Below are 27,959 nucleotides of genomic sequence, written 5' to 3'. Positions count from 1 at the left end.
TGAGTGAACACTCATAATAAGTGTGTCTTGTCATGAATCTGTACAGGGTGGGCTAAATAAATGTGGTCAGACAAAAATGTGTACTACTTGCAGAAACTACTTGCAGAAATTCTAAAACTTTGATAGCTTCTCCTTGTCTTTATACGACATTACGGCATATCCCTGAAGACAATCTATCAATTTGCTGACAATACATTCCTCAACCGAATTTCTTTGTTAATAAATTACAAAGCCTTTGTTTTGTTATGAAAACAAATGAAAAACTAACTTTTGTGGAATGCATTATTATCTGACATGAGAAAAGTAGTATCTAGTTGGACCGCTTAGGACGGGGTTTCCAGCGCAAACTGACTAAATAGAAATAGAATTCATATGGCGCTAATTGCTCTGCAAGTGAAAGAATTTTGGTCCGATCAGATTTTTAATGCCTGTTAAAATCAAAACTGTCTTACTAATTTCTAATATCCGAGTCGCAGATTTTTCTTAATTTGTTCTAAGGTTTTGACGAATTTTTAACAAAATCTTCTAAAATTCAATTTATTTCTTTTCCACATTTCTCCTATTAAAAAATATTAAAAAATGTTTCCAGGAAAATCGAAAATAGCGAAACAAGAAAATTCCAAAATATTTCATCACACAATTTCATCGAGGTGAGTGCCTTTAAAACTCCCTCCCCCCCCCCCTCTGCAAATGTACAAAAAGGTTATCAAGTTTCAAAAGTTCCAAAGTGACCCTGCATTTTTAAATCTAAATCAAGGAAGTAGAAAATAAAAGGAAAGTTATCATGTTTTGTGTAGAATCAGTCTATTCTCAATGACCAGCATTAAAAGAAAAAAGTCAAAATTTACGGTCGATGTAATAAAAATAATTATTCTTCATTCGTCTATTTTTTGCCACTTCTTCGCCTGCTTAACAAACTAATGGCAGAGGGAATTGCTTTCAAAGCAAGACCCCAAATTGGATCATGAAGTTCTAAATCTTCATCTTCAGATAATTGTTGGAGTTGATCAAATTCTTTTTCCAATAATTCAGCATTTTTTTCGAGAAAATCTTCAAGTTCCTTTTCTTCATTATCCACTGTTGATCGACCTGAAAGTTTGATAAAAAGAGTATAGCTTTAAATGAAGGAATTTCTAGGTCTGAGGAAGAGAAATTTGATCGAGAAATTTACTTTTGAAGCTTTACTCCTGCCAAGAATTGCTTATCTAAATTCATGTTACTTGAAACTTGGTCACTTGAAACAAATGCCTTTAGAGTGGCATCATTTAATCATTCTGCTAATGCACCAACGGGATTTAACAATAATTTACTTACAGTGCACAGCATAAACGACGAAAGAGATCAACAATAAAGCTTTCAACATCTTCATCTTTGATTTTTGTAAAACGTTTTAAATCAAAAAGATTCAATTTCGTTTGAGTTATTCTTGTTGTTTTTCAACTTGAGAATGATTGTTGACTAAATTTTGCTGTGTTTTATACTTTCTTAACAAGGAAGATTACGCAGAACTTCAGTTTCTTAAAATAGTATAGTTGCCCACTTATTAAGATGAAGGAAGCTTTCAATTTTTAATTGAAACGTTATTCATCGACCTAAGGTTTTGGGCGTAAATAGGCGATCAAACTGTACACCCTCATCTTAGTTTGCTATTAAAGGCAAGGAAGGAAGCTAATTAGTAAATAAACCAGCTGCGCTGGAAGGTCAGCCCAATAAGCTTAAAACGATTAGAAGGAAGTACAATCAAAAAACCTAATTCGATGTTAAAGCCAAATAGGTTGAAAAGCTTATTTTGGTTGAACTTCAGACAACAAAAAGTTTAACACAAAGTTGAATTTGTCCAAAGCTAGTCTGAATCGCAGACCTCTACAAAACCCCAGGTAGTATAGGTCTGCTTAATGATCTACCAACCGCTTTCCGGTTCGCAAAGGAAATCTTGGCGAGTTAATAATTTGATTGATATTGATGTGTACGCAAAAACGATCGTTTCGAACGTTTTCAATGGAATGTTTACATTCGAAACTCGAATCCCAGACCAGAAAAACAAAACAGAAAAATATTAGAAACAATCTGATGCGCGCATTATGTACAGTCTGTAGATTTATTTTTGACTTTTGCTTTTATAAGATATCTGGTCTGTAAATTTATCAAAACTTTTCCATCAGCTCTTCGGTCGAAGCTCAAAAAATATAAATATGAACACAAAAGTGAAAGAAAACAACCAGAAACACTCCAATCTTTTCAAAGAATTGAAGCTAAGTACCTGAAAAGATACAAAGGCCACGCAGTATTAAAAAGTGAAATGCCAAAGCTGATAAGAAAAGTTCTTTATTTGTTTTAACATTTAAAGGCCCTTGTTGAAGAAACAACAACACTCCCTTTTGTAGAATCATAAAGAACTAATGTCAGAAATATTCAGTATGACCCCCAAAATTGTAAAAACTGTATATGCATAACTAGAATACCTTGAAATAATCTGCAACATATCTGTAGAACTGACAAAACAATTATCTGCAATCTGGAGCCAAAGTGATCAACGAATCCAGTGTGGTAAAAAATTATACACTCATACAAGTGCAAATTCAAGCATCAAAATGTAGTTTTAAGAAGTAAAATTTTGTTGGTGCACACAGAAGATACACCAGGGCACTTAAATTCAATAAATATAATTTCTCATCTTTTACAAAATCTCCACATTAAACAAGAAAGGACGAAGAAAAACAAGCAAACTTCCTTCCGCCTACTTTTTTTTCGAAATCCAAATATATTTTCCAATCCATGATTTGGTGCCTCACAGAAAATTTAAACATTACGTAATGTTTGTAGACACTCGCCAGCTAAAAATGTCTTTAGCCGTATATCGGCTAAAGGCAGCAAATCTCTGGACAAAGGACATATAGCTTATTAAGCATCCTCTATAAGGAGCACGAATCCGTTAGTGGATGCCAGCAGCCTAGTCCAAAGCAGACAGAAATGTGATAGATTATTTCTTAATGTCTTAAACCTGTTCTTTATTCTCTGAGAAAGTATCCGAGGCGGCTGCTTTATAAAATGTTCACTGCGGCTTTCATCACTTTTGTTCATTTTTGGCATTTTCATGTTGATTTATTTATTCATTCTCCAGTCAAGGCCGCCCCTCGTTTATAGTTGAGTGTGCACGGTTCCCGGGGGGGGGGGGCATTGACCTTGACGGCCGACGGGAACGTGCCGCTGGAGTTTGAAAAGTGGACCCTGTCAGATATGAATTTTTGGCAAAATTAGGACCCTGTCGTCAGAACAAAAAAATTTCGCCCTGAAAATAAAAGTAGACGAAAATTTGAACGATTTTCTGTTTTCCATCCTGAATATTGTCCAAAATAATAAAAAATCGACACTGTCAGATACACATCTTAAAAATTAGTAAATTTGGGAACCTGTCAGATATCTTCAGAGCCTAAAAAAGGAACCCTGACAAGTGGCACGTCCCCGTACCCAATTTTGCCTAAGTGCCTCCCCCGGGGCATGGTTAGCTGTCTAGTAATCACTTGAAAAAAATAGTCCGAATAGTTAATTGATTCAATTTGATTTAAATGGCGTGTTAAACCTAGTATAATGTGAATGAATAGGTCATTTTATATTGAGGAAGCTGCTTAGGAAATTCCGTCCAGTTTCGATAACTCAATCAAAAGTTATGACGATCCTAAGTTTATGCATGAACATATAAACGACTGGACATCCATCTCCTTTGTCTTTTTGAAGATAACACTGCTAGCTTCGTTGCCGCCTCGTTAAAATCATCAAATGAAACAATAAATTCTGATGGTATACCTCTTGGGAATACCTTGCTAACAACGTCAAAACTTCGACAAAAGTCTCTGTTGTTCTACTCTTCTCAAGTCTTTTATCTATATCATAACAAAGATAACAGAGGCAAAATCATCGTCAGCTTGTCAAAACTCCGACTAATATTTCTAAATTTTGACTTAAAAGTGTCTAATAATTTTAGAGAGTGTCACATTCTAATTTCCATATTCTTATGAAACAGGCTCTCAACTTTGGCAAGCTATTTTTTTCAAGTCATAATAAAAATTATTGGAGTGACAAAAGGGATTCAAAAGTATACACGCAGTTGAAATTCTGCATTTTAGAGTTGAAAATGTTGATAAAGTATATTGCAAGCTTGTGAAAAAATTCGAAAATAATATTTTTATGCATTAGGAGTAATGTTCAAGCTTTATCTATCCTTTTAACTAAATAATTCAAAGAAATAAAATTATGACGGAATATTGTCGGATTTTTCATACCAATTTTGAAATACAGGCGGCAACGAAGCTCGCTTCAAAGAGACAATCAAAGATAAACGTCCAGTCGTTTATATGTTCATGGTTTATGTTACGCCACACTTTGACGTTTCTTTCCTTACACCAAAAACTCTCTAGACAAGAAAGCCTCAAAACCAATCATAAAAAAACTTTCTTTTACACTCTCTATTTATTTACGATGCAGTAGCTCCTTTCATTTTATTGAATAAACAAAAAAAATCATTTTTCACTTTCTTCTTTTTAATTATAGCGTTCTTTTATTATCAGTATTATTATGCGCAAATCTTTTAATGAATTTATGTGTTTCTTTTCTCTTCCAAGAAAAAATATTTTTCGCGCCAAAGTTTTCCCGATAGCTTGTTTCCCGAAAACAATCCGAAAACGGAATTATAAATTGAGTCTTAAACGAAGAAAAAAATCGTGAAAGAGATTTGAAGGGTCACCGGGGCTGACCAATAAGTTGGGTTGGTAATAAACCTTCAAGGAGGGAACTTCAAAAAAAATCTTAGATAAAGATATTTTGTTGGGCTTTCAAAGACTTAACTAAATCAAGGACTTTTCAGGGGGTTGGTATTTGATATTTGAGTCATCTAGATAGGGATATCCTTGAAGCTCCAGCATTGCCAGAATTTATAACTTCTATCCTTTCCTTACTTACTTTATTTTTAGCCATTTGTTACAATCGTACCTTCAAGTGGATTTTTGAAACCCAAAGAATTCATCACATGCAAGGTATGGTTTGAAACTATCTCAATTATCGATCAGTAGCTAATATGTTGATTTAGAATCCGAATGTACACTTTACGGACTTACCCCCTCCCCTGTTCGTTGTTCTCTCGCTTTTTTTGCCAACCCCGTCCCCCTCGGCGACGACATCTTTCTGAATGTCCCCAAATACGTATTACAAAAGTCTGCAATATTCGGTCTTGAAAATTTATTTTGACTTTTTCTAACACGGTCATTGGGTAGGGTGAAGCCATTGATATTCCGAATCTTTCATTTCATAGGTGACGGTATTTTCACAAGGACCGTCCGCTAACCACGATTTCGACGTTAAATGCGAGGTTTGTATCCATATTATGATTTCTAACTGAAGTTTTTGCTCATTGGAAATGTGATGCAAAAGTCAATTTTGATAAGGCTGGTCGATGAGAGTAAGGTATGGTAATAAGATAAATCAAATATTATCCCCTTACTGTCATCTTATTATCATACAACGCTTATATTACTGTATAGTACACATAGTTGTGAACGACTCAAGTAAAATCTAATGTTATGTACAATTGTAACATGGACGTTGTTATTATAAAATTCAACGAATGTAAATCATTTTTTCGCTTTAGGTCATTGATGAGACATTGACGGCGCAATTCAAGTGTGATCTGAAGGAGTGGAGTAAACGTCGTGAAGAAAAGAAACATCTTTTCACCATCAGAGATGTCACTGAAAACAAATTGAAAAATAATCGACCTGGTTCCCAAACCTCCAAACGGCTCGTCTCAGTCCCCAGTGCTAGGTATATACAGTGGACTCTCGCTTATTCGAACTTCTATTGTTCGAATCTTCCGATAGTTCGAACGTAATCCCAGTCCCCTTCAAGGTGAAACCCTCCTAGTATACTTCCTATAATTCGAATCTCTCTGTTATCCGAACAAATAAGATTTCCCTTTTGAGTACGAATTAGCAAAAATCAACTTACCTTCTTATACTATTTGTAATAGATCTTGACTTTACCTCTTTCAAGAAATCTTTAGCCGTTATTTGCTGAATTTTATGTTTTCTTCTTTTACGTTATACAAACTTTCCTCTTCTTAGTTTAACCAAGTATGAAGCACTACCTCCAATCAAAGCTCAACAAGGAAGCGCCAAATCTTCCAAAAGTGGTTCGGCCGGTGAAAGGCGTGTTATTGTTGAGGAACGCCCTCACGTTCATGATGAGAATGACATAAAACCATTACCGCCTCGCTCCTTTATCTCACACCTCGGTGTTCGAGTAACAACTCACGCCACAGATGAATATCAAATGCTTTGCACTGAGGATAGATTCAATTGCACTTTTGTTCAAAGGTATGCCATATTGAATTGATTGAACATGCTTTATACTAACTGTACTTCTTTTGAGCGGTTGCTCATAGAAACTTTAAGTCATATAAGCTCTTCTTGTAAAATAAGAGAAGCATTATAAAAAATCTACTTAAGTTTCAATTATAAATCTCTCAAATCCTGTGAAACATAGTAACACTGAAAAATAATTTTGTTTCGCTTTTAGAAATCCGAGCATCACGATTCCGTGCAACGCAACACGAAAACAATCCGCAACTTCCAATGAAACGCACGTGGTGGAAACTCTCCTTAAAATGCTCATACAGTAAGCGTTTCATTTCCAACAGAAAGCGTTTATTAATTGTTTTTCCACTACAGTCGAGTCTCCATAACTCTAACCTACACGGGAAACACGAATTTGTTCGAGTAAGGTTTATAGGGCATTGTTAAATGAAGGGATGAGAAAAGTAGTTCGAGTTAAGAAGATATTCGAGTTATAGAGGTTCGATTTAAAGAGATTCTACCGTAATTTTTAAATCTGAAGCGCAAGTGAGTGGAAAGTAACAAAGGGAAAGATCCCTATCTATGCGGCTCTTAATGATCAGCTTCTTCTTTACATCCGTTTACTCCTTCACCCATTTACTAAATTCGCTCATTCAATCATTCATTCATTCATTCATTTCTAGGGATATGATTCACGATGAGGATTTCAGACAACGAATTATAGACACGGAGAACGAACCAATCCCTTATTACGCAATGCTCACCCCAGACCTCCTACCACTCCCTCAAGAAGCGGATGAAGATGAAGACGCAGAGGATGATGAAATGGAGAGTGTAATGAAAGCTGAAATGGGAATACTAGAGGTAAATAGATTTATCTGAGGAAATTTCCGTTTAGTGAAATTTCTGCTATCTTGTCCGAATTTCGTAATTTTTCCCCGATAAACTTTTCCTCGTTTGATTGCAAATGGTTAAAGGAATACTTTATTGGTTTCCTTAGTGGCCGCACCATAAAGGTAGAAAATTCGGCTGCGGTGATCAGAAGTACAAATTTACAAGCCGATTTTTCTCTTCCTTTTTACCAAGAGCTGATACATAGAGATTCATAAATCTGACTTATATTCTAATCTAATCCTTATAATCTATAAAAGTGGACCCTGTTAGGTATGAATGTTTAGTAAATTTGGGACCCTGTCAGAAAAAAAATCTAAAATTCTCGCCATTTTTCACCCTGAAACGTGGCAAAAATGACTAAAATTAGACGAAAAATTGAAAAAATTTCTAATTTTCATCCTCAAAATTGTCCAAAATAATCAAAAGTCGGCCCTGTCAAATACACAACTTGAAAATTAGTAAATCTATGACCCTATGTCGGATATCTTCAAAGCCTATAGAAGAGTCCCAATTTTGCTTAAGTGCCTCCCCCGGGGACTGAAAGTGAAGTACGAAATGCTGAAAGTTCATACGTTCTTTTTGCTTTGATTCTTCTGCATTTACCTTCTTTCCAAAAGATTTCTACCAGAGACACTCTAACAGCCATTTAAGTCCCCTACTTTTACATGATTATTGAAATGTCTTCTGGCACTACATCATGGTCCCAACAGCTGATTGATTGCAGGTGGTGTATTGACTGATTTTACGCCACTTACAACCAATAAGTTATAAGGCCTATGGTGTAATATCAGAAGGCTTTTGATTTTTTCCACCCAACTCGCTTGCTTATTCCAACTACCTGGAATTGGTTCAGTAGTGTTTATAAGATACCAGAGAGTACACGCTTCTATAGAGCAACGGGTGAGGGGGTCTATCTAACAAATCCTGCATTACTAAAAATAGACAAAAAGAACGACAAATTTCATAAAAAACGACAAAAAAGAACGACAAATTTCATATTTCGTGATTTTTATTGGCGTGATTTTTAGTTTTATATTTTTCTTTTCGTTTGAAGGACGACGAGAAACTCGTTGTTGTAGAAGAAGACAATGGGACGGAACGAATGGAAACGGAACAGATGGAAACAGAACGAATGGAAACGACACCGATGGAAACGGAACAAATAGAAACAGAACGAGAAGAAAAAATTGAGAAATATTCTTCGGAAGAATTGAGGTCAATGAGTTCGATGGAAGAACGACAGCAGCTCAAACGGTATGACAAATTCAGTTTTTCGTGAGTAAAGCAGATTGCAAAAATTGATTTTATTCTTTTTTTTCTTGAAAGGAATATTGAACAATTTCTATCTGCAACAGAATTCTAACTAGCCGGGTCGAACGTGTGATCAACCGAGCTTCAGAATGTTTTGTTGTCTGAGTGTGTTTTATTTTAACATTTTTTTGGTTAGTAGGATTAAGGACAATTTTTAAGGGGAAAGAAGAGTTAATTTTCTTGAAAATTCAACGAAAATTCAACTTGGTAAGGATGAAACACACTTCTTTGTCAAAACCCGAGTAATTAAGTTAGCTTAGGGATCTAAGCTAGTTTGATTTCGTCACTAGGATAAATCTAATGGTAGGTTGTAACAGTATTCAAAGGCAAACTTAAAATCCGTTAGTAAAAAAAATGTTTAAAGCGCCGAAAACGCTATATTGCTACCTATAATCCCTGTCCTAGCTAACTAGGCTATAATTAGGTTAGGAATATTTCAATTATTAAAAAAATTCAAAAATCAATATTTTTCTCCAATAGCAACGACGAGATGCGTTACATCATGAACGAAGTTCTTGAAAGCACCCTCGCAAATATTATCATCGAAGCAAACAAGGGCGGATTTTCTCTCACCAACCGCCCACGCATCATTGCGCCCCATCCGCCTACCGACAGATCGATCCCAGATTCTAACCAGTCAGAGCTTCATACCGAATCAGTCAAATCTATATTGGATTTACAAGGTGCTTATACACCATCAAACAGATCTATGCACGAACCATTAGAAGAATTAGATGGATAATTATTAAATATTTTCCTTGTATATAATATTATTTTTTGGCGAAAACCTGATATATTTTTAACCTCGCTCGAACAATTTGCCTAAGTTATGTTCAAATGTAATGAATTGTAAATTTATTGATTTCCTTTAAAATGTATGCAGCAAAGATAATGAATATTATTGTACAAATACTTGGTTAATCACTTCGGTATAAGCCGTCAAAATCGGGGGATCGGGAGAAAAAACTTAGTCTGAAAAATTGTTACTGTATGATGGTACTGCTAAATTTTCCAAGTCACGGGAAAATATCCCATCGCTGGCATTTCCGATTGATTCCGCGTCTAGTTCGTGGCAGAAAGAAGCCGAAACCCGTTTAAAAAAGGTCTGGAGAAGAGGCAAAATTCTCGAGACAAACCAAGCTGTGCCAACTTTCAGAAAGGTATTGATTTTTCTTTTTCAATTTTCAATTTCTCAAAAATCTTTAAATCTTTTAGTTAATTCTCCTCTAAAGTATTTTCCCAACAATGTACAACTTTTTACTAACGCTATGGGTGCTGTCAACAAACTATTGATACAGACTTTAGCAGCAGGGTAGCGGCGTGGGGGATTGAAAGTTTCCCCACCGGGAATTGCACTTCCACGTCGTAGGAGAGATTCAATTTAACGAAAGTAAGATTTCAAGCATATTATCATTTTTATATCAAATAAATACACAAACTAAATAGAAAATATAAATGTTGATGTCAGCAAAATTATAAAGATATTTACAAAAGAAAGGTAAAAGCCTAATTAATTTGGTAGATATATAACTCAACAAAATTTATCATCAAACCCAAGAGTTGCAGCAAAATGGCGTATTTCTGAAATTTTTTTTTCAAATGTTATGACATTTTTTGAAAAAGACGGTTGGCCTATCGCTATCGGGACTAGTTTAACAAAGATAAAAATGCAGAAATCTAACATCACTGATGACTATATCTGTCATTTCACAAAAATATATCATTTTCATTCTAGCGTGTTCAACATCAGTCGTGGTCAAACAAACTCGGCAAACGTAGTAGCAGTTGCGTTGTACATTTTTCTCGGGTCATACGAATGTTTGAGTGATAGAGAACGATAATCACCGTTGGTCTGCGTTTTATCGTTTAATTTCTTAATCTCCCGTTGATGGATCTGAAATAGAAAAATAGATTCGTAAAACATTTATGTAATCTGTTATATTGAGCAGGCAGTGATTGACGCATGTTAGTTGTTTTTAGAATTTCAATTTTTAGGCCAATTTTTTAAGTCATGCAAAATTTCTTAGGCACTTTCTCCACAAAACCTCCGGCACCGGAGGTTGTATTATATAAAAGACCAAGGTTATCTTACCTGACCACGCTTGTTTCGGCTGACGTGACTTTTTTTGTTCTTTCAATTTCTAATAAAATCAAAATTTTGAACTTTTCACTTTTAGGAATAATTCGTTTTGTGTTTTGCAAAAGTATGTTCGTCAGATTGTGTCTTTTGATGTGTTTTATAAGTTTTTTTTTCTGTAAACTGGTCAGCGTCGGCGTCAGTGGTCAAGTCAAGTTAACATTGGTTTTGTAAGGAAAATTTCTGTACATTGTCTGTTTTAGTTCACGTTCTCTGCTCGTTGTAAAAGTCGACATTTTTTAAGTGAACTACAATCAGTTATTTCAGTGTTCAAACATCATGCGTATTTAAATCAAAACATTATTTCCTGTATACTCCATTAACCCATTAAGTGCAACTGGTATAATATGAGATCGCTCAATTTTTTTTCTCGGACCTGTACCGGTCGGTCTAGAGTTAAGAGCGCAGTGTGCCTGTTGTTTTTTTTACTTCGCCCGTATAAAAAAAGTCGAGATGGGGATTTTTCCTTGATTGGGGCGTGTACACGCATTTTAAATCAAAAATTTGAAGTTACGGAGTGATGGTACTTAATGGGTTTAAAATAAGGAAAGCAACTGAACCAAATTGAAAAATGCTGACGTTTATAAAAAAAAAATCACCACGTTCTGCCGTATGAGATCCATTTTGTCGATTTTCAGTTTATGTATTTCCGCTCGTAATTTCTCAATTTCCTCTTTGGCTGTATCTATAAAAAAAATACGATGATAATTAGAAAGGGTGTCTAAATGTGTGTTTTACTATTGGCAACACAGACACAATAAACGCAAGTAAGACGTCAGAAGTATAGGAAACTTTGTTTTTGTTTAAATATTTTAAATAGCTGTTTCACCGTGAAACAGTAATTATATACCATTTCCTTCAACTTAAAATAAATTTAGATGTTTGACCCAAGAGAAATTTTTAGTGATAGCTATAGAAAAACCCGAGACAAACGCTGAATCAGTGCTCCGGTACACTTTTTAAGTAGGTGGGAATTTGTTCTCCGAACCTTAGTTTCATGGTTTTGCTCACTTTCTACCAGTAGAAAAAAACTTTTAGAAGGGTTTTAAAATGTTCAAACTTAAGTACACTGGGGGGGGGGGCTAATTGCCAGGGCGTTGGAAATTGTACCTCTAAATACCCCCTCCCAAATTAAAGTATCTTAGGATAAGGTTTAAGAAAAATGTTTATTACTAACCTGTAGAAGAACTAGATGAAGGTGAAGGGTCGTTCGCGTTATTATTTTCCTCGTCTGAACTAGTCACCGTGGTTGCCGTGATACTGATTTTCGGCTGCTGTATGGATGGATCACTACCATTTTCCTGATGGAAAAAGTGAACGAGAAAGGATAATAATTTTTACCAATTCCAACTACAAAAAATCTGACCATTAGCAGGCCTATATTGATCCATAACTTCATTCATGTCAAGGATCATTTTTCAGTAGTTGTCGATTTTTCTAGACCTGAATTTCTAAGAATAATTTTCAGAATATCTTCTTCTAAATCTATAGACTATTAAACCACGTCGTTGTATTTCGCTGCAGATTAAACTTGCAATAGGATCTATGTCTATATGTTCACTGAATACAATGTCATTCCAAACCACTCTTCCCATGGCAATTTCTATTTTTCATAAGAGCTCTTTATAAGCACTATTCCCGCGTTCCTGTGTTCCCACTAAATCTGAGGATTTTCTTTTCAAATTATCGGCTGGACAATTTTACCTTTCGAAATAAATAAATTTAATAAGCAAAATTTAAATGACAAAACACGTTAATTTGAAAGAAAGCTTACTTTTCTTGTTTCTCCACCACTCATGGTGTGACAACGTGGTGAAATCTGATTGGTCGATGTCAACGTCACTGGCTCTTCGAATTCGTCAAATAATTGGTTAGTATAAAATTTACTGCGCGTGCGCGGTCGTGACGTTGGTTGCTCGTTGAGATTTGAATTGGAAGAAGTTGGTGATTGTTTTGTGGAGATTTGAAGGAGAGTTGGTGATGCTAAGTCGTTAAAATCCTGCTCGCTGATTGGATGAGAGACGGGCGGAAGGATTGATAAGATTGCACTGGAATTTAGTGAAAAAAATAAAAAATATTGAAAATTAAAAAGATAAAATCTTTGTTCTTTAACCCTATAACTTCAAGAGTAGTGACTAGTGCACTTTTCAAAAAAAAAAGAAAATAATGTTTTCTACATTTGAGCGCGTCTTGGTTTCAAAGTGCAGAAAACTCATTGAAAGTAACCTTGAAGCAACTAACAGTCAAAGATATTTCATGTTTCAAGAAATACTTTACAAACTAAATTTCTTCTGTTCGCACAAGACTTATCAATGCACCCTTTTTCTGATTCTTGATATTTGTCAAAAAAATATTCAATCCAATGCGCGAATTGAATGAAGCAAATCGAACTCGTTGCATTCATCGATTGATGGATTGAATCATGAATAGAAGAATCAACATTCATATATTATGGAAAAATTAGCCTAAACTATTTTTTTGAATAAATTATCATGAATTATAAGCTATTGGTTTCATCCTACCTTTTTGCGCGATCTTTCTTGCTATGTTTGTCTTTGTCTTTTTTAGTCTTTCGCTGGAAAGAGAAAATAGGTAAAAAATATTATTAGAGTTTGAAAACCAATAAGAAATTTAAGATTCAAATTGAATTTGTTAAATGGGAAACAAATTTGAAATTCAAGGGCCCACGCCACCGGGGGGACCAGAGGGGGCCATGCCCCCCCCCCTTTTTTACAAAGTAAAAATTTTTGGTTGCGCCTCTTTAGACTTTATATTCATTGCCCCCTCCCCCCACTTTCAATTTCATGGCGTGGGGCCTGTCAAATCTACAGAGTCAACCAGTCGAGCTGGAATTGTAGCCAAATTTACGTTCTGTAAGGTATTATTTGGCAAAACATCTCATTAAATGATCACACACCAAGTAATGTTTTGATAAAGATTTAAGGGGTGTGTTCCATGCCATTAATATCGGTTGATGAAGAAAATAAGAGAAAAGCTCACCCCTGGACGTGGACTTGTTGACATAGACATATCTTTTCTCCGGTGTTCTTCACTATCAAAGTTATTCAAATCGTTCAACGAAAGTGAGTGACTACCATTTAGTGTTGAAGGGAGACTACTAGAGCTACTAGATATCGAGATATTGTCTTGCTCGCTACGTTGTGACGATCGATAAATTGCAGACCGGAACGTGGATAAGAAGCTTCCAGATTTGACGTGGTGTGTATCTGTGTTGTCGCTACCGTTCGAGAGATTATCATCATCCAACATCTTCTCGTTTTTGGCGATGAAGTCGGTTACTATTCCTTGTAAAAGCATACTCCTTGTACGCTCCTGTTGAAATGAACAGGTTGAAAAGCAAGTTTAGGAATCAGATCTTTATTCAATCACCAGAGCCGCTTTTTTCGCATTTTTTCGAAAGATTCTCTTTCGTGAGCGCTATCAGAAGTGATAATACAGTGAACTAAGACGTGCTTTAACAAATACATTTCAAATTATTAACATCCCATCCTGATAGTGTGAGAAAATTTAAGAGGAGAATTTCCTAATAAGTCCTCATAATAAAAGAAAACTACATCATTATAACTTTTAGACTTAATCAATGTCAGTCATAAACTTACCGCTAGTGCTGAGAACTTTTCGCTTTTGACAGCCGCATTTTCAGCGTTCAAAATCTTTGTCAACAGAAAATCCTTTAGCTCGTCGCTTCTCTTGAATATGCAAGGGTTCGGAAGACTGGGCGCAAATTTTGGAACGCCCTCTTTAGCCGCCACTGAAACTTTATAATAGGTTTCCTCTGAGTTAGGGTTTTCTACTTGAACGACGATGAAACAGTGTAGGAAATGCGAGCGGATCGAGTTCGGACAAAACGGCGTGTTTTCTTCTTGGAAGACGATACTGACGACGTCATTACCGATGTGACGTTTCCGACTGAGTTGTTGAGAATCGTTCGGTTTGTAAGGGATCATGGATGAAACGTGGAACATCACTTCTCTAAAGAAATATATGAAGGAAGGAAGATGATAAAAGAAAACAATTTTAACTTCTTGGACTGTCGAATAGAAAGGACACCAAGTAAAAAGTTGGCTGTATACTTTCTTGGTTAAACGAGATATTATAACAACTTCTAAAAGTTGTACTTAGTCGCTCAACTAACTCCATCTCTGGTAGTTATTGCTTGTCTAAATATGCCAGTATTCGGTGATGCTTGAAGTAGTTTAACAAGATTTAGTTCCAAACCACCTACCTCTCTTTATAATTAGTGTAATACGAATGTTCTCCAGTTTGCCCATGTTTTACATCCAAGCCACCTCGGTAACTCTCGAAATCTTTTAAATCAACTCGATCTGCAATGCAGTCTAAAAATTCTCGCAAAGCTGGCGTTTCTTCGGGATTTTGGAGATAATCTTCTTCTGAAATCTAATGGAGATAATAATGATGAAAATAATTGTTAAATGATCTGAACGATAAATACAGCATTGAAGCTGTCAAGTATGGCGAGGAAGTGAGGATTAAAAGAAAGATTTAAAGAATCAGAGGCTCAAAAACGCAGACTTTCCTCAAAGACTTTTCAGAACAGAGGAAGAGCTACGTCTCCCAGGACGGCACCTATTCGTTTTCAGAAGTCTGACAAAAGAAACGTGTCAATCAGACTTATGGAATCATGTTTCTTCCTGAAAACCAGACTAAACGTTAATCAGGAAAGTTGATAGCTTAAAGATAATCGTAAATGCATAATATAAGTATTTAATGTGGAACTACTGTATTATTTAGCCGTTTTCGTGGAGCTTTTTAGTAAAGGCTGCAGTACAGCAACAACCCGAATACTTTTATTTGAGATGCATATTTTTATTTTGACAATTAAGAGAACTGACCTGTCCGTGTTTCTGATGCAGAACTCCAATTTTGTAACAGTTGGAAACAGAGTGTTCGTCGAAGCGCATAATTTCTTCGCTAGCACGCGGTACGACGACTGGATGGAATCGGTCAACGTCCACATCATCTTCGAGCATATACTGTAGGGAGAATTGGAAATTATGATTTCTTTTGTAGAAAAGTTTAAAACATTCCATATACGTCAGAAAGTCAGATGACGAAATTCCCACCCAAATGATTATTTGTAGCCAAGTAAGCCTTTAAAGCCTTTTCCATAACACTCAAATTTCAAAAAAAGGAAATTTATGTACATCACCTATAAAACTTGAATTGAAATGAAATATTTCTTAGCTATAACATACCTTCATAATTTCTCTCGGTCCCGGACAATCGGAAGAAAAATGCGAGGGCGATATCGTTTTTTCGATCGTTTTATTCTTCAAACGTAAAATCACTTTGAATTGTTCTTTAGGGCGTTGAGGGGGGTTTGCCATTTGGGCGGATGGCGGACTAGGGGCGGGACGTTCGGATACGGGTTGGGATGAGTCAAGGAGAACAGACATCAGGACTGGACCATGCTTAGAATCGTTGCCGACGTAATTTGTATGTTCCTAAGAAAATAAAGTGAGAAGAAGTTTAAAAATGAAAAAATTAAATAATTGGAAAATAAACCAGGCATCGAAAAGTTTGTAAATATTAAATATTCTTTAAATCCAGATTGATCTGAAGTAATATATCTTCTTGCTTGGTATATTCTAACAAGATATAACGATCAAAATCGATACCTACAATACAATGCTCAGTTTTTTGTGTTCATAAAAAAGTGCTTCTGAAGGCAACGAACTTTGAACAACTTGAACATCCAAGTAACATAATAAAAACTTACTTTTCCAGCGAAATTTCTTCGGTAATTATAAACAGTTTGGTCGTCATCCAAGACACACCGACTACGATCGATAGTCGGGAAGATGGGCCGATCGTACATATCACGTGATAGGATATGGTACGTCCCCTCCATCCAATAATCACCTTCCACTGGAAGTACCACCATTGGGTATGGTTTGCCACATGCAAGTACCTACATTGAAACAGAAACGTTTTATGAATGCTTCATGGACTCTTAAACATCAACTTTTCTTAGAAGATTGTAATTCATAGTTTGGGAACTATTAATTTTTTATGGTTCAGCCAAAGGTATCTTATCAACGTATCCCGTATACAGGTTAGCTACAGGATCAGGCAACGTATAAAATTTGACTATAAGAGAGCTGACGTTAGGAGAAAAAATATTTCCCAAAAAATTTTGTTCCAAAAAAATGGTCAGTTTCATGTGTAGAAGTTGTCAAACAATTGACTTTCCAAAAATTAATTTAAAAGCAATTTCGCCATTAATCATAAGCCGCTATATATAATAATAGTGTCAAAGAATCTCATTTTGGTATACTATATCCGACCACATCATAATTGTGGGTGATACATGATACAAATGAGTTTTGCGTTCGACCAACCTTCACACTTCCTGTGTACGGGGAGTCGTTACTGACGGGTTTAATAAGCAATCATTATTAACAAAAAATTGTACAAAATTTTTTGTGATGGGGAATTTTTCAAAAGTCTGATTTAGTAACAATATTCCGTTCAAGTTTATACTCTCGTGAGTCAAGGCAATCTAACGAATCGTTTACTTTGAGGTGCATTATGCATTTATCGTTCGGTCGTTCCCTCTTCGTTGGGAAAAAGTGACAAAAAAACCACTTGTTGACAAAATCTTTTAAATGGCCAAAGAAAATCTTATTGGTAAAAATTTTCCATTTCCACGACCTAGAATTGGCCCCCTAGATGAAACTGCCGCCGAACAAATAAACAACCAGGCAAATGATAAAACCAACCTCTTGAATGGGTTCTTTCTTCTTTTGTTCTTTCGTGCTTTCCATGATTGATGAGATCGAATCCAACTTCAAATTTTGCTGCTGTAGAGAAAGAAGGATATATGAAAAATAAACGCATCAGGGACGAAACGAAAATGGAAAAACTTTAAATTAACGAAGCTGATTTAACAATGTTTCTTTCTTTCAAAGTTGAGCCTCTTTGATTCGAAGCTTTCTTTGATTCGAATAAAAGCGATGGCCTCCCTCAACCTTATCCCTTAATATCTAAAAATCTATAAATTATTGGTTAAAGATATAAAAGATCGTTGATAAGATATTCATGAGTGGAATATTTATTACATCATTATACTGGGAAAACAGTTATTTTCTCATTAGTTGAGACTATCCATTGGATGAATTTCCAATGTCAAATTCGATTACATTGGCGGTATATGTGAAGCATATCAGTGTTTGATATTTCAGGAAAAAGGATTATGTTACACTTTCCTGATTCCAATTATCTCATAAGCTTTCAAACGAATCACTTCAAAACAATATTTTTCAAACTCAAGGATGGGAACATTCTGATTTTATAGAATCGAAAAGGATCGACGAATTCTAAACATTGAGGAAAATAACAAAATTATAAACCCCCTGATACGAAATAAAAATGTATAAAATTAGTATCAATAACAATAAAAGTCTTTTGATAAGGTTTTCCAGAGAAATCTGTAGGCTAGCTATCCATTTAAACAAATTGAGAACTGATGACTTTAAGACCAAAACTCAAAAAATAATCACATACTATAAAATTAAACAAATATTGATAGAAGGACAAATCTTAAATGAAAAAAATACCTCATATAAAATGCCCAAAGGGGCAGAATGTCTTCGAAATCTCATTTTCATTTGGGAAATACACAATTTTCACAACAATACAATATAATATTCCCAGCTGAAAATGGATTTGTTGAAAAGCTCTTCAAACAGAGACTGTTGCAGCAATCCAAAATGTACCAAAAACCATCAAAACAATAATTTCTAATAATTGTTGTTACACTTCTTCTCCTTATAAATATTATAACTGTTTTGTTTCAAATTTCTTATGTTTTTTTGAATATTCAAGTATTCTGTCTTCAAAATGAAAAACAATCATTACGAGAAATTAAGATCATGAATAATGGATAACGAAAGTGAAGTAACATTCATTCATAAAAATAATCAGAGTTCCCATGGGGGGGGGCGGGTCCCTTTTTTGTCCAGTTTGTCGATTCATTGACCGAAAACCACAACACAACACAAAATCCACAAGAAAACTATTCGATTTATCATCTCAATGCGTGTGAGGGTTGCAAATCCTACAGCTTACAAGCCCCCAAACCATTTTTAATACCATACGAAGACATTTGATGTCAATTCACTTAGGCTCTACAGACTTCAAACTCAAAACACAAAACAACTAAAAAAGCCTAATAACATAAGTACATCCATATAACTTTAAAATCATATCCAACCATTCTTCTTACATAAACACGCATAGAAGATGTATCACATATGATATAGTGTGCTAACAAGGTGTTTGAAACACGAACAGAAACAATCAGAAAATCAACAAATCCATCTCATTTCTTTATCTTTACCATGTATAAAGTTATCATCGAATGACAATAAAATGACGCGTTTCACCGAGATTTCATCGGTTCAAATATGTTTCAATTATGAAATTCAAAAGAATGCTTCGTTCCAATAATTCTCCACTTTTCTTAAACAGGCAGGATGCCACCCATGGGTAAAGCATCTTCCGAAAACTTCGATCATATGATATCATCCCAAACAAAGTCACATTTAAGAATGCTACTGCTTCATCAAAACGCTCTGTCAATTGTCAGAAGATATCTGAAGGAAGTTTTCAAGACTGTAGCGACAGGTACAAGAGGTCCACTAAAATACATCTACAACAGAGTGCATTGTTACACAAATATATAGAAAGACACTCAAGCATCATACTCCATCTCAGAGTAAGTCCTTTTTCAAATGTTGACCAATTGTCAAGTGCCACTTTCAAAATGACATGAATCGACAAAAAAGAAATAGCAACAAAAACGATTATCTGCATAAAAGTTACAACATTAGTCAATAAGAACCCCATTATTACAAAATAACCAATTTATTTTCTCCTTGTAATGTTCATTACCCAATCGAATTAATATTCAGCTTTGCCAGTACTTTTTTTTGGACGGTGTCATAATTTTCACAGGGGCACTTTATCGCCAACGCTGATTTGTCCAAACAAACAATATTCAACGAAACATGTCTTGACAAAAAGAACACTTTAAATTTGGTCAAACTTTTTAAAAATCCCGAGAGTCAAACTAAATGCCATGATGAACCAATCAATCAAAGGACAACTAAATTGAATGACAAAAAAACAATAAAAAAAGAAGCAAACGAGATCCCCACACAATCGAGTCGACAAACCAATCGACAAAATATATAACTTCCACAACAGAAAGGGAAAAAACATTAACAAATTTTTTTTTTACAGAAATAAGAAAACTCCTCTGCCATGATACCTCATTCGGTCGTTCGGCCGTCTCCTCAACAATTAAGAAACAAAAATCTTATTAACTGATTACATAATGCCTAACCAACAAATTAATGACACATTATTGAGCAAATTTCCTTTCTTTTTGCTTTCTTCACTTTTTATAAGAATATGTTAATTTTCAATAAATTATGGCTTTTTCAGCTTTTTAAGTTGCCTTTTAGAGACAATAATCCCCTCTTTGCAGTACTGTCCCTTTGGTATTCTTTTTGGAGTTTTTCTAAGATGAAATACATTGTTTAAATGATTCTTAAAGTCTCTTGACAAAGCATTATTTCTCAAATGTGCACATTCTACAATATTTCAAGACAGTTTCAGTAGAATTAGAAAATAAGCGTGTGATCTTTAAATTCAATTAAAGACTTCTTCTCTTTCTTATAAATAACACAATCGTGGTGTATTTCGACTGTCACGGCAACTTAATACCCTTTTACTTTCACGGCAAATTAAATACGGCGGAAGAATGAACAGGCCGAAGAAATATTAGCCCAGGATGGTGTTTAAGTACAAAATATATCCAGTAATTGGAACTCATTTCAAGATAATTTAATTACTTAATTAAACTAATACTGCATGGAAACGAGGCAGCCGATGAGCGTGGAAATACTCATCGGTATGGAGACGATATTTTTGTCTTTGATTACATCTGGATTTTAATTGGCAACTTGCGTCTCTATTTGCGCAAATCTAAAGTAAGGATTGATTGTTTTAAATCAAATCGGAGGAAAAAGGGAAAATCAATCAACCACCATCTATGGAAATTGAATCTCCAAGGACTACCGGTCAGTAAATAGTAAATATATGATTTAGTTCTGGATTGACTGCAATCTTGTTTTTATGCAAGCATGACGCTGGAGAAAATTAAGCTCATTTGTTTACTGCAAATTTGTGAGAATTGCTTGATTAGAACTTGATTGACCAAATGAAATCTATTTTATGATTATTGTCATTTTGTCAAGACCACCGTCCATCGTCCACGGAACGAAAAGAACTCACAAATTATATCAAAACCAGCACCAATATGCTGTACCAATAAAATCCAACAAGAAAAGTTCAAAGGATAAAATTATACACTTTAAATTTGAAATCTAAATCAAATGAAAAGAAAAGTCGGCAAAAAAGTATTGACACTGCGGCTAGAATGCCTTGAGAGGAAATATCAATTTTCGTGTTATATTGAATTTTACATTATATGTATTGAATAGCGTTGAGCTATAACATCCACTCAAAAACAACAAACGAAAAACAACATTTCTTCTAAGAAATAAACTTTGAACTATAAGAAAATGTTCAAAGAATCACTTGATTATAGGACTATAGTTATGATGGATAGCTGGTGAGAATCGCAGGTGGCTAAGTTGATGACTAAAGGCCTCAGTATTGTGGTGGTTTGACCGACATTGATAGGTCAAATGGAAAATAAAGTTGCTCTTACCGTAAGAGAAGATAATCAAGAAACCAAAATAAGAATCGAACAAGGAGACTTGTGGGGCAGTTTATGTTCTTATAAAAATCTCTTTGATAATGTAAACAAAGTTTCCGACAAAAACAGAAAGCATTAAACAGCATTACCTGTTACTTTGTAACAACGACAATAGAAACCACCCACAACTGAATAATACCTTAAATCTGATATTGTTTCCCTTTTTTAAACTCAACTGAAAGGTTTTCCTGCGTGATGATTGAGTGAAAAGCTTGAAAAAAATGTAAAGATCATTCGGTCATGGACACTGCTTGGTCTTAAACAATCCAGGCTCTGTGGTGGTGAGACATTGGGTTTCAAACCGAAGGATATAGGCCAACCTTTCACATACAAGAAAAAGTAAAACTTTGAAATTTGCGTCGTGTGATGGATTGAATTAAGCATTTTCTTTAATTTTGCGTTTTACATTTTTCAAATTCTGGCGATAAATGTTACTTCTAATCTAGCATTTGTATGAAAACCACGTAGTCGTGCAACTTATGTAGAAAGAAGCTTCAAATCCTACATAGGAGATTACAGACTCTAGCCTTCGGCAATACTTTATTTATTTCTCCGAGGCAAATTGAAAACTATTCCAATTACCTTTGTAGTAGTACTATTGTGTAGTACAGACATGCAGGCCGCGTAACTTATGTAGTTTTAAATCCTACATAGGAGATTACAGACTCTAGCCTTCGGCAATACTTTATTTATTTCTCCGAGGCAAATTGAAAACTATTCCAATTACCTTTGTAGTAGTACTATTGTGTAGTACAGACATGCAGGCCGCGTAACTTATGTAGTTTCAAATTCTACATAGGAGATTACAGACTCTAGCCTTCACCATACCTTATTGTTCCAAGGGGCTGGTTTCTACACAAGTTATTCCAATTACAGAGCGGGGAGAAAACAAATTTGCTTTGATGATTACCGGAAATGTACACCGGAACTATGGAGACTTACCGCATCAAAAAATTCCTCATCTGAAGATGAACTGGTCCCTGATTGGTTCTTCTTGTTGCCATCGTGATTCTCAAATATGTTGCAATAAAACATAATGGCAGATTGAGCTGTGTGTACCTTTGAAGGTTGTTCTATTCTTTGATTTTATTTTTTGATAATTTAATTCTCTAGATTTCTTCTATTTTCTCGAAATCAAAGTTATCACATTTCTAAATTTCAAATTTATACGCACGATATTTACAGATAGATTATTGAATAATAATAATAAATAATAAGGCAGTGATTAAATCCAATCCTAATAGTTACAAGGTTGTGGCGAGGAAAAAACAACATTATTTTCATTCTACACACAACACACAGTTCTTTAATCCTTGTGAGCTGACGAAATCCGTTATAATTGCAACCAACACGAAAAATATTTTGAATAGATAGTTGCTGACTACAAAACGTTATCGTAATGAATGCTAATGACGAAAATGGATTTGGACGAAAAATAACAAATTCAGCAGAAGTTCTATCAATCACTTGCCAATTTTTTCCAAATCTTTTTCTAAATATTTTTGTTAAAAGTTTTTCGCCAGAAAAGGATTTAGTTTTTCAGTAAATATATCTGGTTGATGTACCACTATAAGCAGCATCGATAAAAACTTCAACTTGTTACTGCATAAAAAGCAGATCACCAGTTCCCATGTTCCAATACAACCATTTCACAATTCACACGACCGATAAAAAACTTTTCACAATATCAAAAAACCAGCACATTATCAGAAGAAAAGTGCAATTAACGAAAAAAATCATTAATGAGTTTTCCTTCAATACAGTTTTGTCCCTCTGGAGAGTGAAACAATAAATTAAGATGCAACCAACAAAAACATCTGATATGTAGTAATCAGTACAATCGATATAGTTGGTGTGGTTTATTGCAATAGCTACTTTGATTTTTGTAAGAACACAAAATTTCAGAAGTCTTTTGATTCTTGTTTTGACCATTTGAATAAGATTTGAAATTCTTATTACTGACAAATCAAGTGTATTCTTGTTAGGCTAGTGATCTGGAAAAGCTAATAGAAAACTCAACGACATAAAAGAAAGAGTACTTATTTTACTAACCCAATTGAAATGAAGGATAACAATAAAAAAAAACACTAAATTTATTCTTCAGAAATGACACAGTTTGGCATCAGAAGCATTGAGTTTAAAACTCCGAAGGGGCTAGAGAAAAGATTTGCACCGCATTTAGGATGACGGATTGCATCTAGCACTTTCTTTGTTTTCACGCATCATATTTTTCGAAATCTGGCGATATATTTTACTTCCAATCTAGCGTTCGTATGAAAACCACGCGGGTCACGTGTTTTGGATGGAAAATAAGTTTCGAGTCTAGTCCCTCGGCCTTGGAAGTCAATGATCAGGAGTGTACTATATCCTTCAAAACATATACTTGGGTGTTTCAGCCTCGTTTATCTGAAACAATTGATTCTTATAATAAAAATAGACTGTAACCCTTTGTAACCAGTAACTATCAAGGTAATTTTCTAAGTGGGTGAAGGTAACTAAGCTACGAAGAGACCTTCATAAAAACGTGGTCAGTAGATTATCGAAAAAATTAATGATTCGAAGATAGAGGTCTAATGAGTCAAAGTAATGTTTTTTCTATAAGCATACGTAAATTGGAAATGGGGCTCGAATTTATTCTTAGCTTTTAGGTGCATTATTATTTTAATAAATTTGATTTCGAGACTTCGAGACTTTCGAGAAATCGTTGAATAGTATATAAAGGTCTGAGCCGCATGGACTAAGCAAAAGGCGATAGATGAAGAATCTTTCTATTTTGAACGAATGATCATATTATTATTACTTTTTGAGATTTTTAATCAGCACTTCCTGGTACAGAGAAATCCCTCCAATGAAAAGGAAAAATCAATTTTGGTGGTTTTTTAGAAACTTTTTGGTGGTTATTGTTTCCTCCAGCGACTTCCTTGGCTAAACATGACTTGCGATGACTCACAACACATGCTCAAACCAAAGTTAGAGTCATTTCAGGACCAGAACTTTTAAAAGGCACACTCTCTTTTTATAAGATTTAATAATTTGTTTTGTTTTCAGCATTTAATTTTACTTTCTCATTTTAGGAAGAACTTGAAGTATTTTCTGTTTTTTTTTTTTTTTTTTTTGTTTTTTTTTCTTTATTGAAACAAAAACACGTGTACACTACGAACATATTACAAAACATTACTTAAACATAAAATATAGTCCCTCCCCCAGGGTCGGGCCTAGAGGTAGGCTAGGTAGGCCTGAGCCTCCTTAGAATTTGGCTAAATATCAATATTTCGAATTTAGTCTCGTTGAGTTGAGTAATAAAAAACACTAAATTAAACGATACTTTTAATTAAGCTAAACTAAGACTCGTTTAATTTGCAGTACTCCTCGACTGTCTGATATAATATAAAGCATTTTTTGTTACGTTCTGTTTACACGCGTTATGTCCGCGCGACCGCCCGAGACCGTTTTTTCCCCCTTTAAACCGATTTTTCCCCTTTAAACCGATTTCCCGATTATACCCGATCTATTCACTCTAAACTCGCTTTTCGAGTAATTTAACGAGTCCGTGGAGGCTGGCGAGTGAATATTTAAGGCAATTTCGAGTTTAGCCTCTCTCTGATAGTCAAAGTAGTTTTTTAGACAACAAAAATAATACTTTTTCTCAGTATTTTATCGGAAAAAAATCTTATTTGCTCTAATGAAGGAGGCTCGTCTAAAACGAAAGTGAAATTGATAAACAAAAATTACTCCGCTTTTGATGAGATGAGTGCACATGGAATTGCATGAAAGTGTTTTATAAAACTGCAGTTAGTGTTTCGATTGATTCGATGGAGATGGAAATTGTGATCTGGTTGGTCTGGGATGTTTTTGTTAGTAGTTTTGGTAGAAAGTTTTCTTAGCTAGCTAAATCTAAGACAGTAAGAATTTCGAAAATCTGGCTCATTTTATACCATAAGCAAGATAATGCACAAGGAATCAATTATTTCTTCCTTTTAGTATTTACTATTTAGCTAGACGTACCACTGGGAAGAGTTTCATTTTGATAAAGATAGATTGACAGAAGAGGACTGACCAAAGCTTGCTGCTATTTGCTGCGAGCTTTTTACGATGAAATTTCTCCTTGACTTGAATATAATAAAATTACTCTTTTACTTCGATTGATTTTAAATCTTGGCTTTGTTTATGTTTGAGTCGTGTCTTAGCAAGGTCACCAAGGGAGTAGGAAAAGTTTTGGGAAAATATTTTGTGGGTACTAGAAAAGTTTTGCGAAAATACTTTGCAATCGTGGGCACTACAAGATGAATAAAACTTTTACACATAAAACTTCCTTGTATACGTACACAAAACTGTTTTGCTCTCTTGAAAACACTACACACAATATTATCTTGAAAGTTTTTATTTACTTTTTTCTCGAATGGAAACAAAAGAAAAATTTCATCGGCTCAGTGAATCTATTATGTAGCTCCGGATAAATGCTTATCATAAGAAAATAAATGAATATATAAGAAAAGATTCTGTGGTTTTGCTGATATTTAAAAATAGGTATTCCTATAAGTTAAGGAAAGTTTTGTATCAAAGCAAAATACAAGAACAGTTTTAAGGTTTCTCTTTTGAGAAACACGTATTCTGTTTATAATATAATAATATTTTTTCGTGTTTAACTTGGAAATAACCATAACCAAATTAGATTTCTCCAAAGGCACTTATCAAATGCCAAAATCTTTGCAACAACACAACATAAAGTCATAAATACTGTTTCTGAAAAAGATTAAAATATTTTTACTGGAATTTGTGGTTGACTCCAGATCCACTGATTATCGCTTATCGTGATTTTATAAATATAAAACAACAAAAATCTTGTTTATTTTTATTGAAACTGAAAAGTTCTTTGACAAAGACATTTATATTTTTATTCCTGAATATTATCCCATCGTGTATAAATTGATTCACTAACATAGAGATTTTTAGCGATGTTATTCTATTTTATGTATTTCATGCTAATATTCCTAACAGCAAAATCAATACTAATTTCGCGTACCCAATTGACAATAGAAAGAACAGCATCTTAAAAACACAACTTCTAAGTTGAACTAAATTCAGGGGAATCGGGATTGGGAAAATCGGAAAATCGGGAAATCGGGGAAATCGGAATTCGGGAGCTGAAGTTGGGCCTACCCAAGGAAAATTCCTGGATCCGTCCCTGCTCCCCCCGCTAGGAACTAACGTTATATCGCCAGAGGTACTAGACTATGTAAAAATAAATAAATAAGTAAATAAAGAAAAAATCTTGGAGAAGGAAGCTACAATTGTTAGGTAAAAGCCTAAAATAAAGCACCGCTAAACCTTCCAGTTTCGTTAAGAAATTCAACAACAGAACAAAGAATAGATTTATTTAGATTTGAAGTCAAACTTTCATCCCCATATAATAAAAGCCGACAGAAAAAAGGAGGGTTAAGCGGCGGATGAAAAATAATGCCTAGGGTCTGAAGTTTGTCAAACAAAGATTGTCTTGCATGGGAATATATAGAGCAGTGCAGAAGAAAGTGCTGAGTGTTTTCAACAGAGTTAGTTCGGCAACCACAGAAAGGGTCTAAAGTGTCGCGGAAGCCATGTCTAAATTTATGCTCGTTGAGATGGCTGAAACCGACCCGAAGTCGATTAAGAAAGATCACTCCTTGAATGTCAGGAACATCAAAAACATGAGATTGCTTGGGTCTCAAAAATTCATAGATTGCTTTTTTGAAAGTTTTAATTGAAGGTAGATCTCGTATATTACCTCCCAGAACATTCCACTGAGATATGCAGTACGGAAAAAAAGTGTTACGGAAACGCTCAGTTCGTATATTAAGAGGATAAATAGGATTTCTTGTTCTAAGGCCACCTGGTGCTGTAAGTCTTACTGGCAGGTAGTTACGTAAATACGAAGGGGCTAAATTGTTAATAATTCCATAGAAGAATGTCATTCTTCTAGCAAAGCGCCTGTCAGCAAGACTTTCAAGACCAAGTTCTGAATATAGTTTTTCTTGAGACGTTCCACGAAAACAGCCTGTTATAGCTAAACAGGCATTATATTGAATAGATTCAAGCTTCTGCACAAAGGTAGCATTTCCCGGGCGGTCATATACGATATCACCATAATCAAGATGAGGCCTAATGAAAGATTTATAAATGGTTAGTAGAGATCTCCTAGGCACATGCTTGCGAAGTCGGTTAATAAGACCAATTCCTTTATTGGCCTTTTTTATCTTCTCGTCTAGATGGCGATCAAAAGAAAGTTTTGAATCTAAGATTAGACCAAGATGTTTCTGGTACTCACTGGTCGCGATATTAGAATTATTAAAGGAGATTACTGGAGCATTAGGAGGAGTGAGTCTACAGGTAAAATAGACTTCAATGGCTTGCTTAGATGGGTCAGGGTTAAAAGACATCTTCCATTGATGAGCCCAGTCAGTTATCC

At 34.8% G+C, this 27,959-nt stretch overlaps 2 protein-coding genes across 13 annotated transcripts in view; one reads left to right on the top strand and one right to left on the bottom strand.

Annotated features, from left to right (window-relative positions):
• The window catches only part of LOC136799144 (cilia- and flagella-associated protein 65-like), a 34,384-nt gene extending 24,954 nt beyond the window's left edge, over window positions 1–9,430 (top strand). Inside the window, exons 31-38 of the mRNA XM_067055853.1 lie at window positions 4,968–5,030; window positions 5,306–5,362; window positions 5,642–5,814; window positions 6,114–6,365; window positions 6,568–6,666; window positions 7,028–7,208; window positions 8,293–8,492; window positions 9,030–9,430. Of these exons, the coding sequence (XP_066911954.1) occupies window positions 4,968–5,030; window positions 5,306–5,362; window positions 5,642–5,814; window positions 6,114–6,365; window positions 6,568–6,666; window positions 7,028–7,208; window positions 8,293–8,492; window positions 9,030–9,291 (1,287 nt within the window). The 3' untranslated portion in view covers window positions 9,292–9,430. The remainder of the gene's footprint in view (window positions 1–4,967; window positions 5,031–5,305; window positions 5,363–5,641; window positions 5,815–6,113; window positions 6,366–6,567; window positions 6,667–7,027; window positions 7,209–8,292; window positions 8,493–9,029) is intronic.
• A 515-nt stretch (window positions 9,431–9,945) lies between these two features.
• LOC136799141 (rap1 GTPase-activating protein 1-like) overlaps window positions 9,946–27,959 on the bottom strand; it is a 46,045-nt gene continuing 28,031 nt past the window's right edge. For 5 of the 12 annotated variants that reach the window (XM_067055846.1, XM_067055843.1, XM_067055838.1 and 2 more), the window contains 12 exons: window positions 17,451–17,531; window positions 16,448–16,639; window positions 15,924–16,172; window positions 15,561–15,701; window positions 14,933–15,105; window positions 14,307–14,679; window positions 13,687–14,019; window positions 13,209–13,261; window positions 12,461–12,734; window positions 11,864–11,987; window positions 11,286–11,371; window positions 9,946–10,443 (listed from right to left, as the gene is read on the bottom strand). In XM_067055846.1, the coding sequence (XP_066911947.1) occupies window positions 10,306–10,443; window positions 11,286–11,371; window positions 11,864–11,987; window positions 12,461–12,734; window positions 13,209–13,261; window positions 13,687–14,019; window positions 14,307–14,679; window positions 14,933–15,105; window positions 15,561–15,701; window positions 15,924–16,172; window positions 16,448–16,639; window positions 17,451–17,531 (2,217 nt within the window). In that variant the 3' untranslated portion in view covers window positions 9,946–10,305. Of the gene's footprint in view, window positions 10,444–10,641; window positions 10,691–11,285; window positions 11,372–11,863; window positions 11,988–12,460; window positions 12,735–13,208; window positions 13,262–13,686; window positions 14,020–14,306; window positions 14,680–14,932; window positions 15,106–15,560; window positions 15,702–15,923; window positions 16,173–16,447; window positions 16,640–17,450; window positions 17,532–18,287; window positions 18,567–22,459; window positions 22,671–27,959 lie in introns of those variants that run through there. The other 7 variants (XM_067055849.1, XM_067055842.1, XM_067055845.1 and 4 more) reach the window with 7 other exon arrangements.

The sequence above is a fragment of the Clytia hemisphaerica genome, unplaced genomic scaffold (assembly GCF_902728285.1).
Source record: "Clytia hemisphaerica strain Z4C2 unplaced genomic scaffold, Clytia hemisphaerica genome assembly, whole genome shotgun sequence".
Taxonomy (NCBI): domain Eukaryota; kingdom Metazoa; phylum Cnidaria; class Hydrozoa; order Leptothecata; family Clytiidae; genus Clytia; species Clytia hemisphaerica.
Note: the sequence above shows the minus strand (reverse complement) of the source record. Positions and strands in the feature narration are given on the sequence as shown.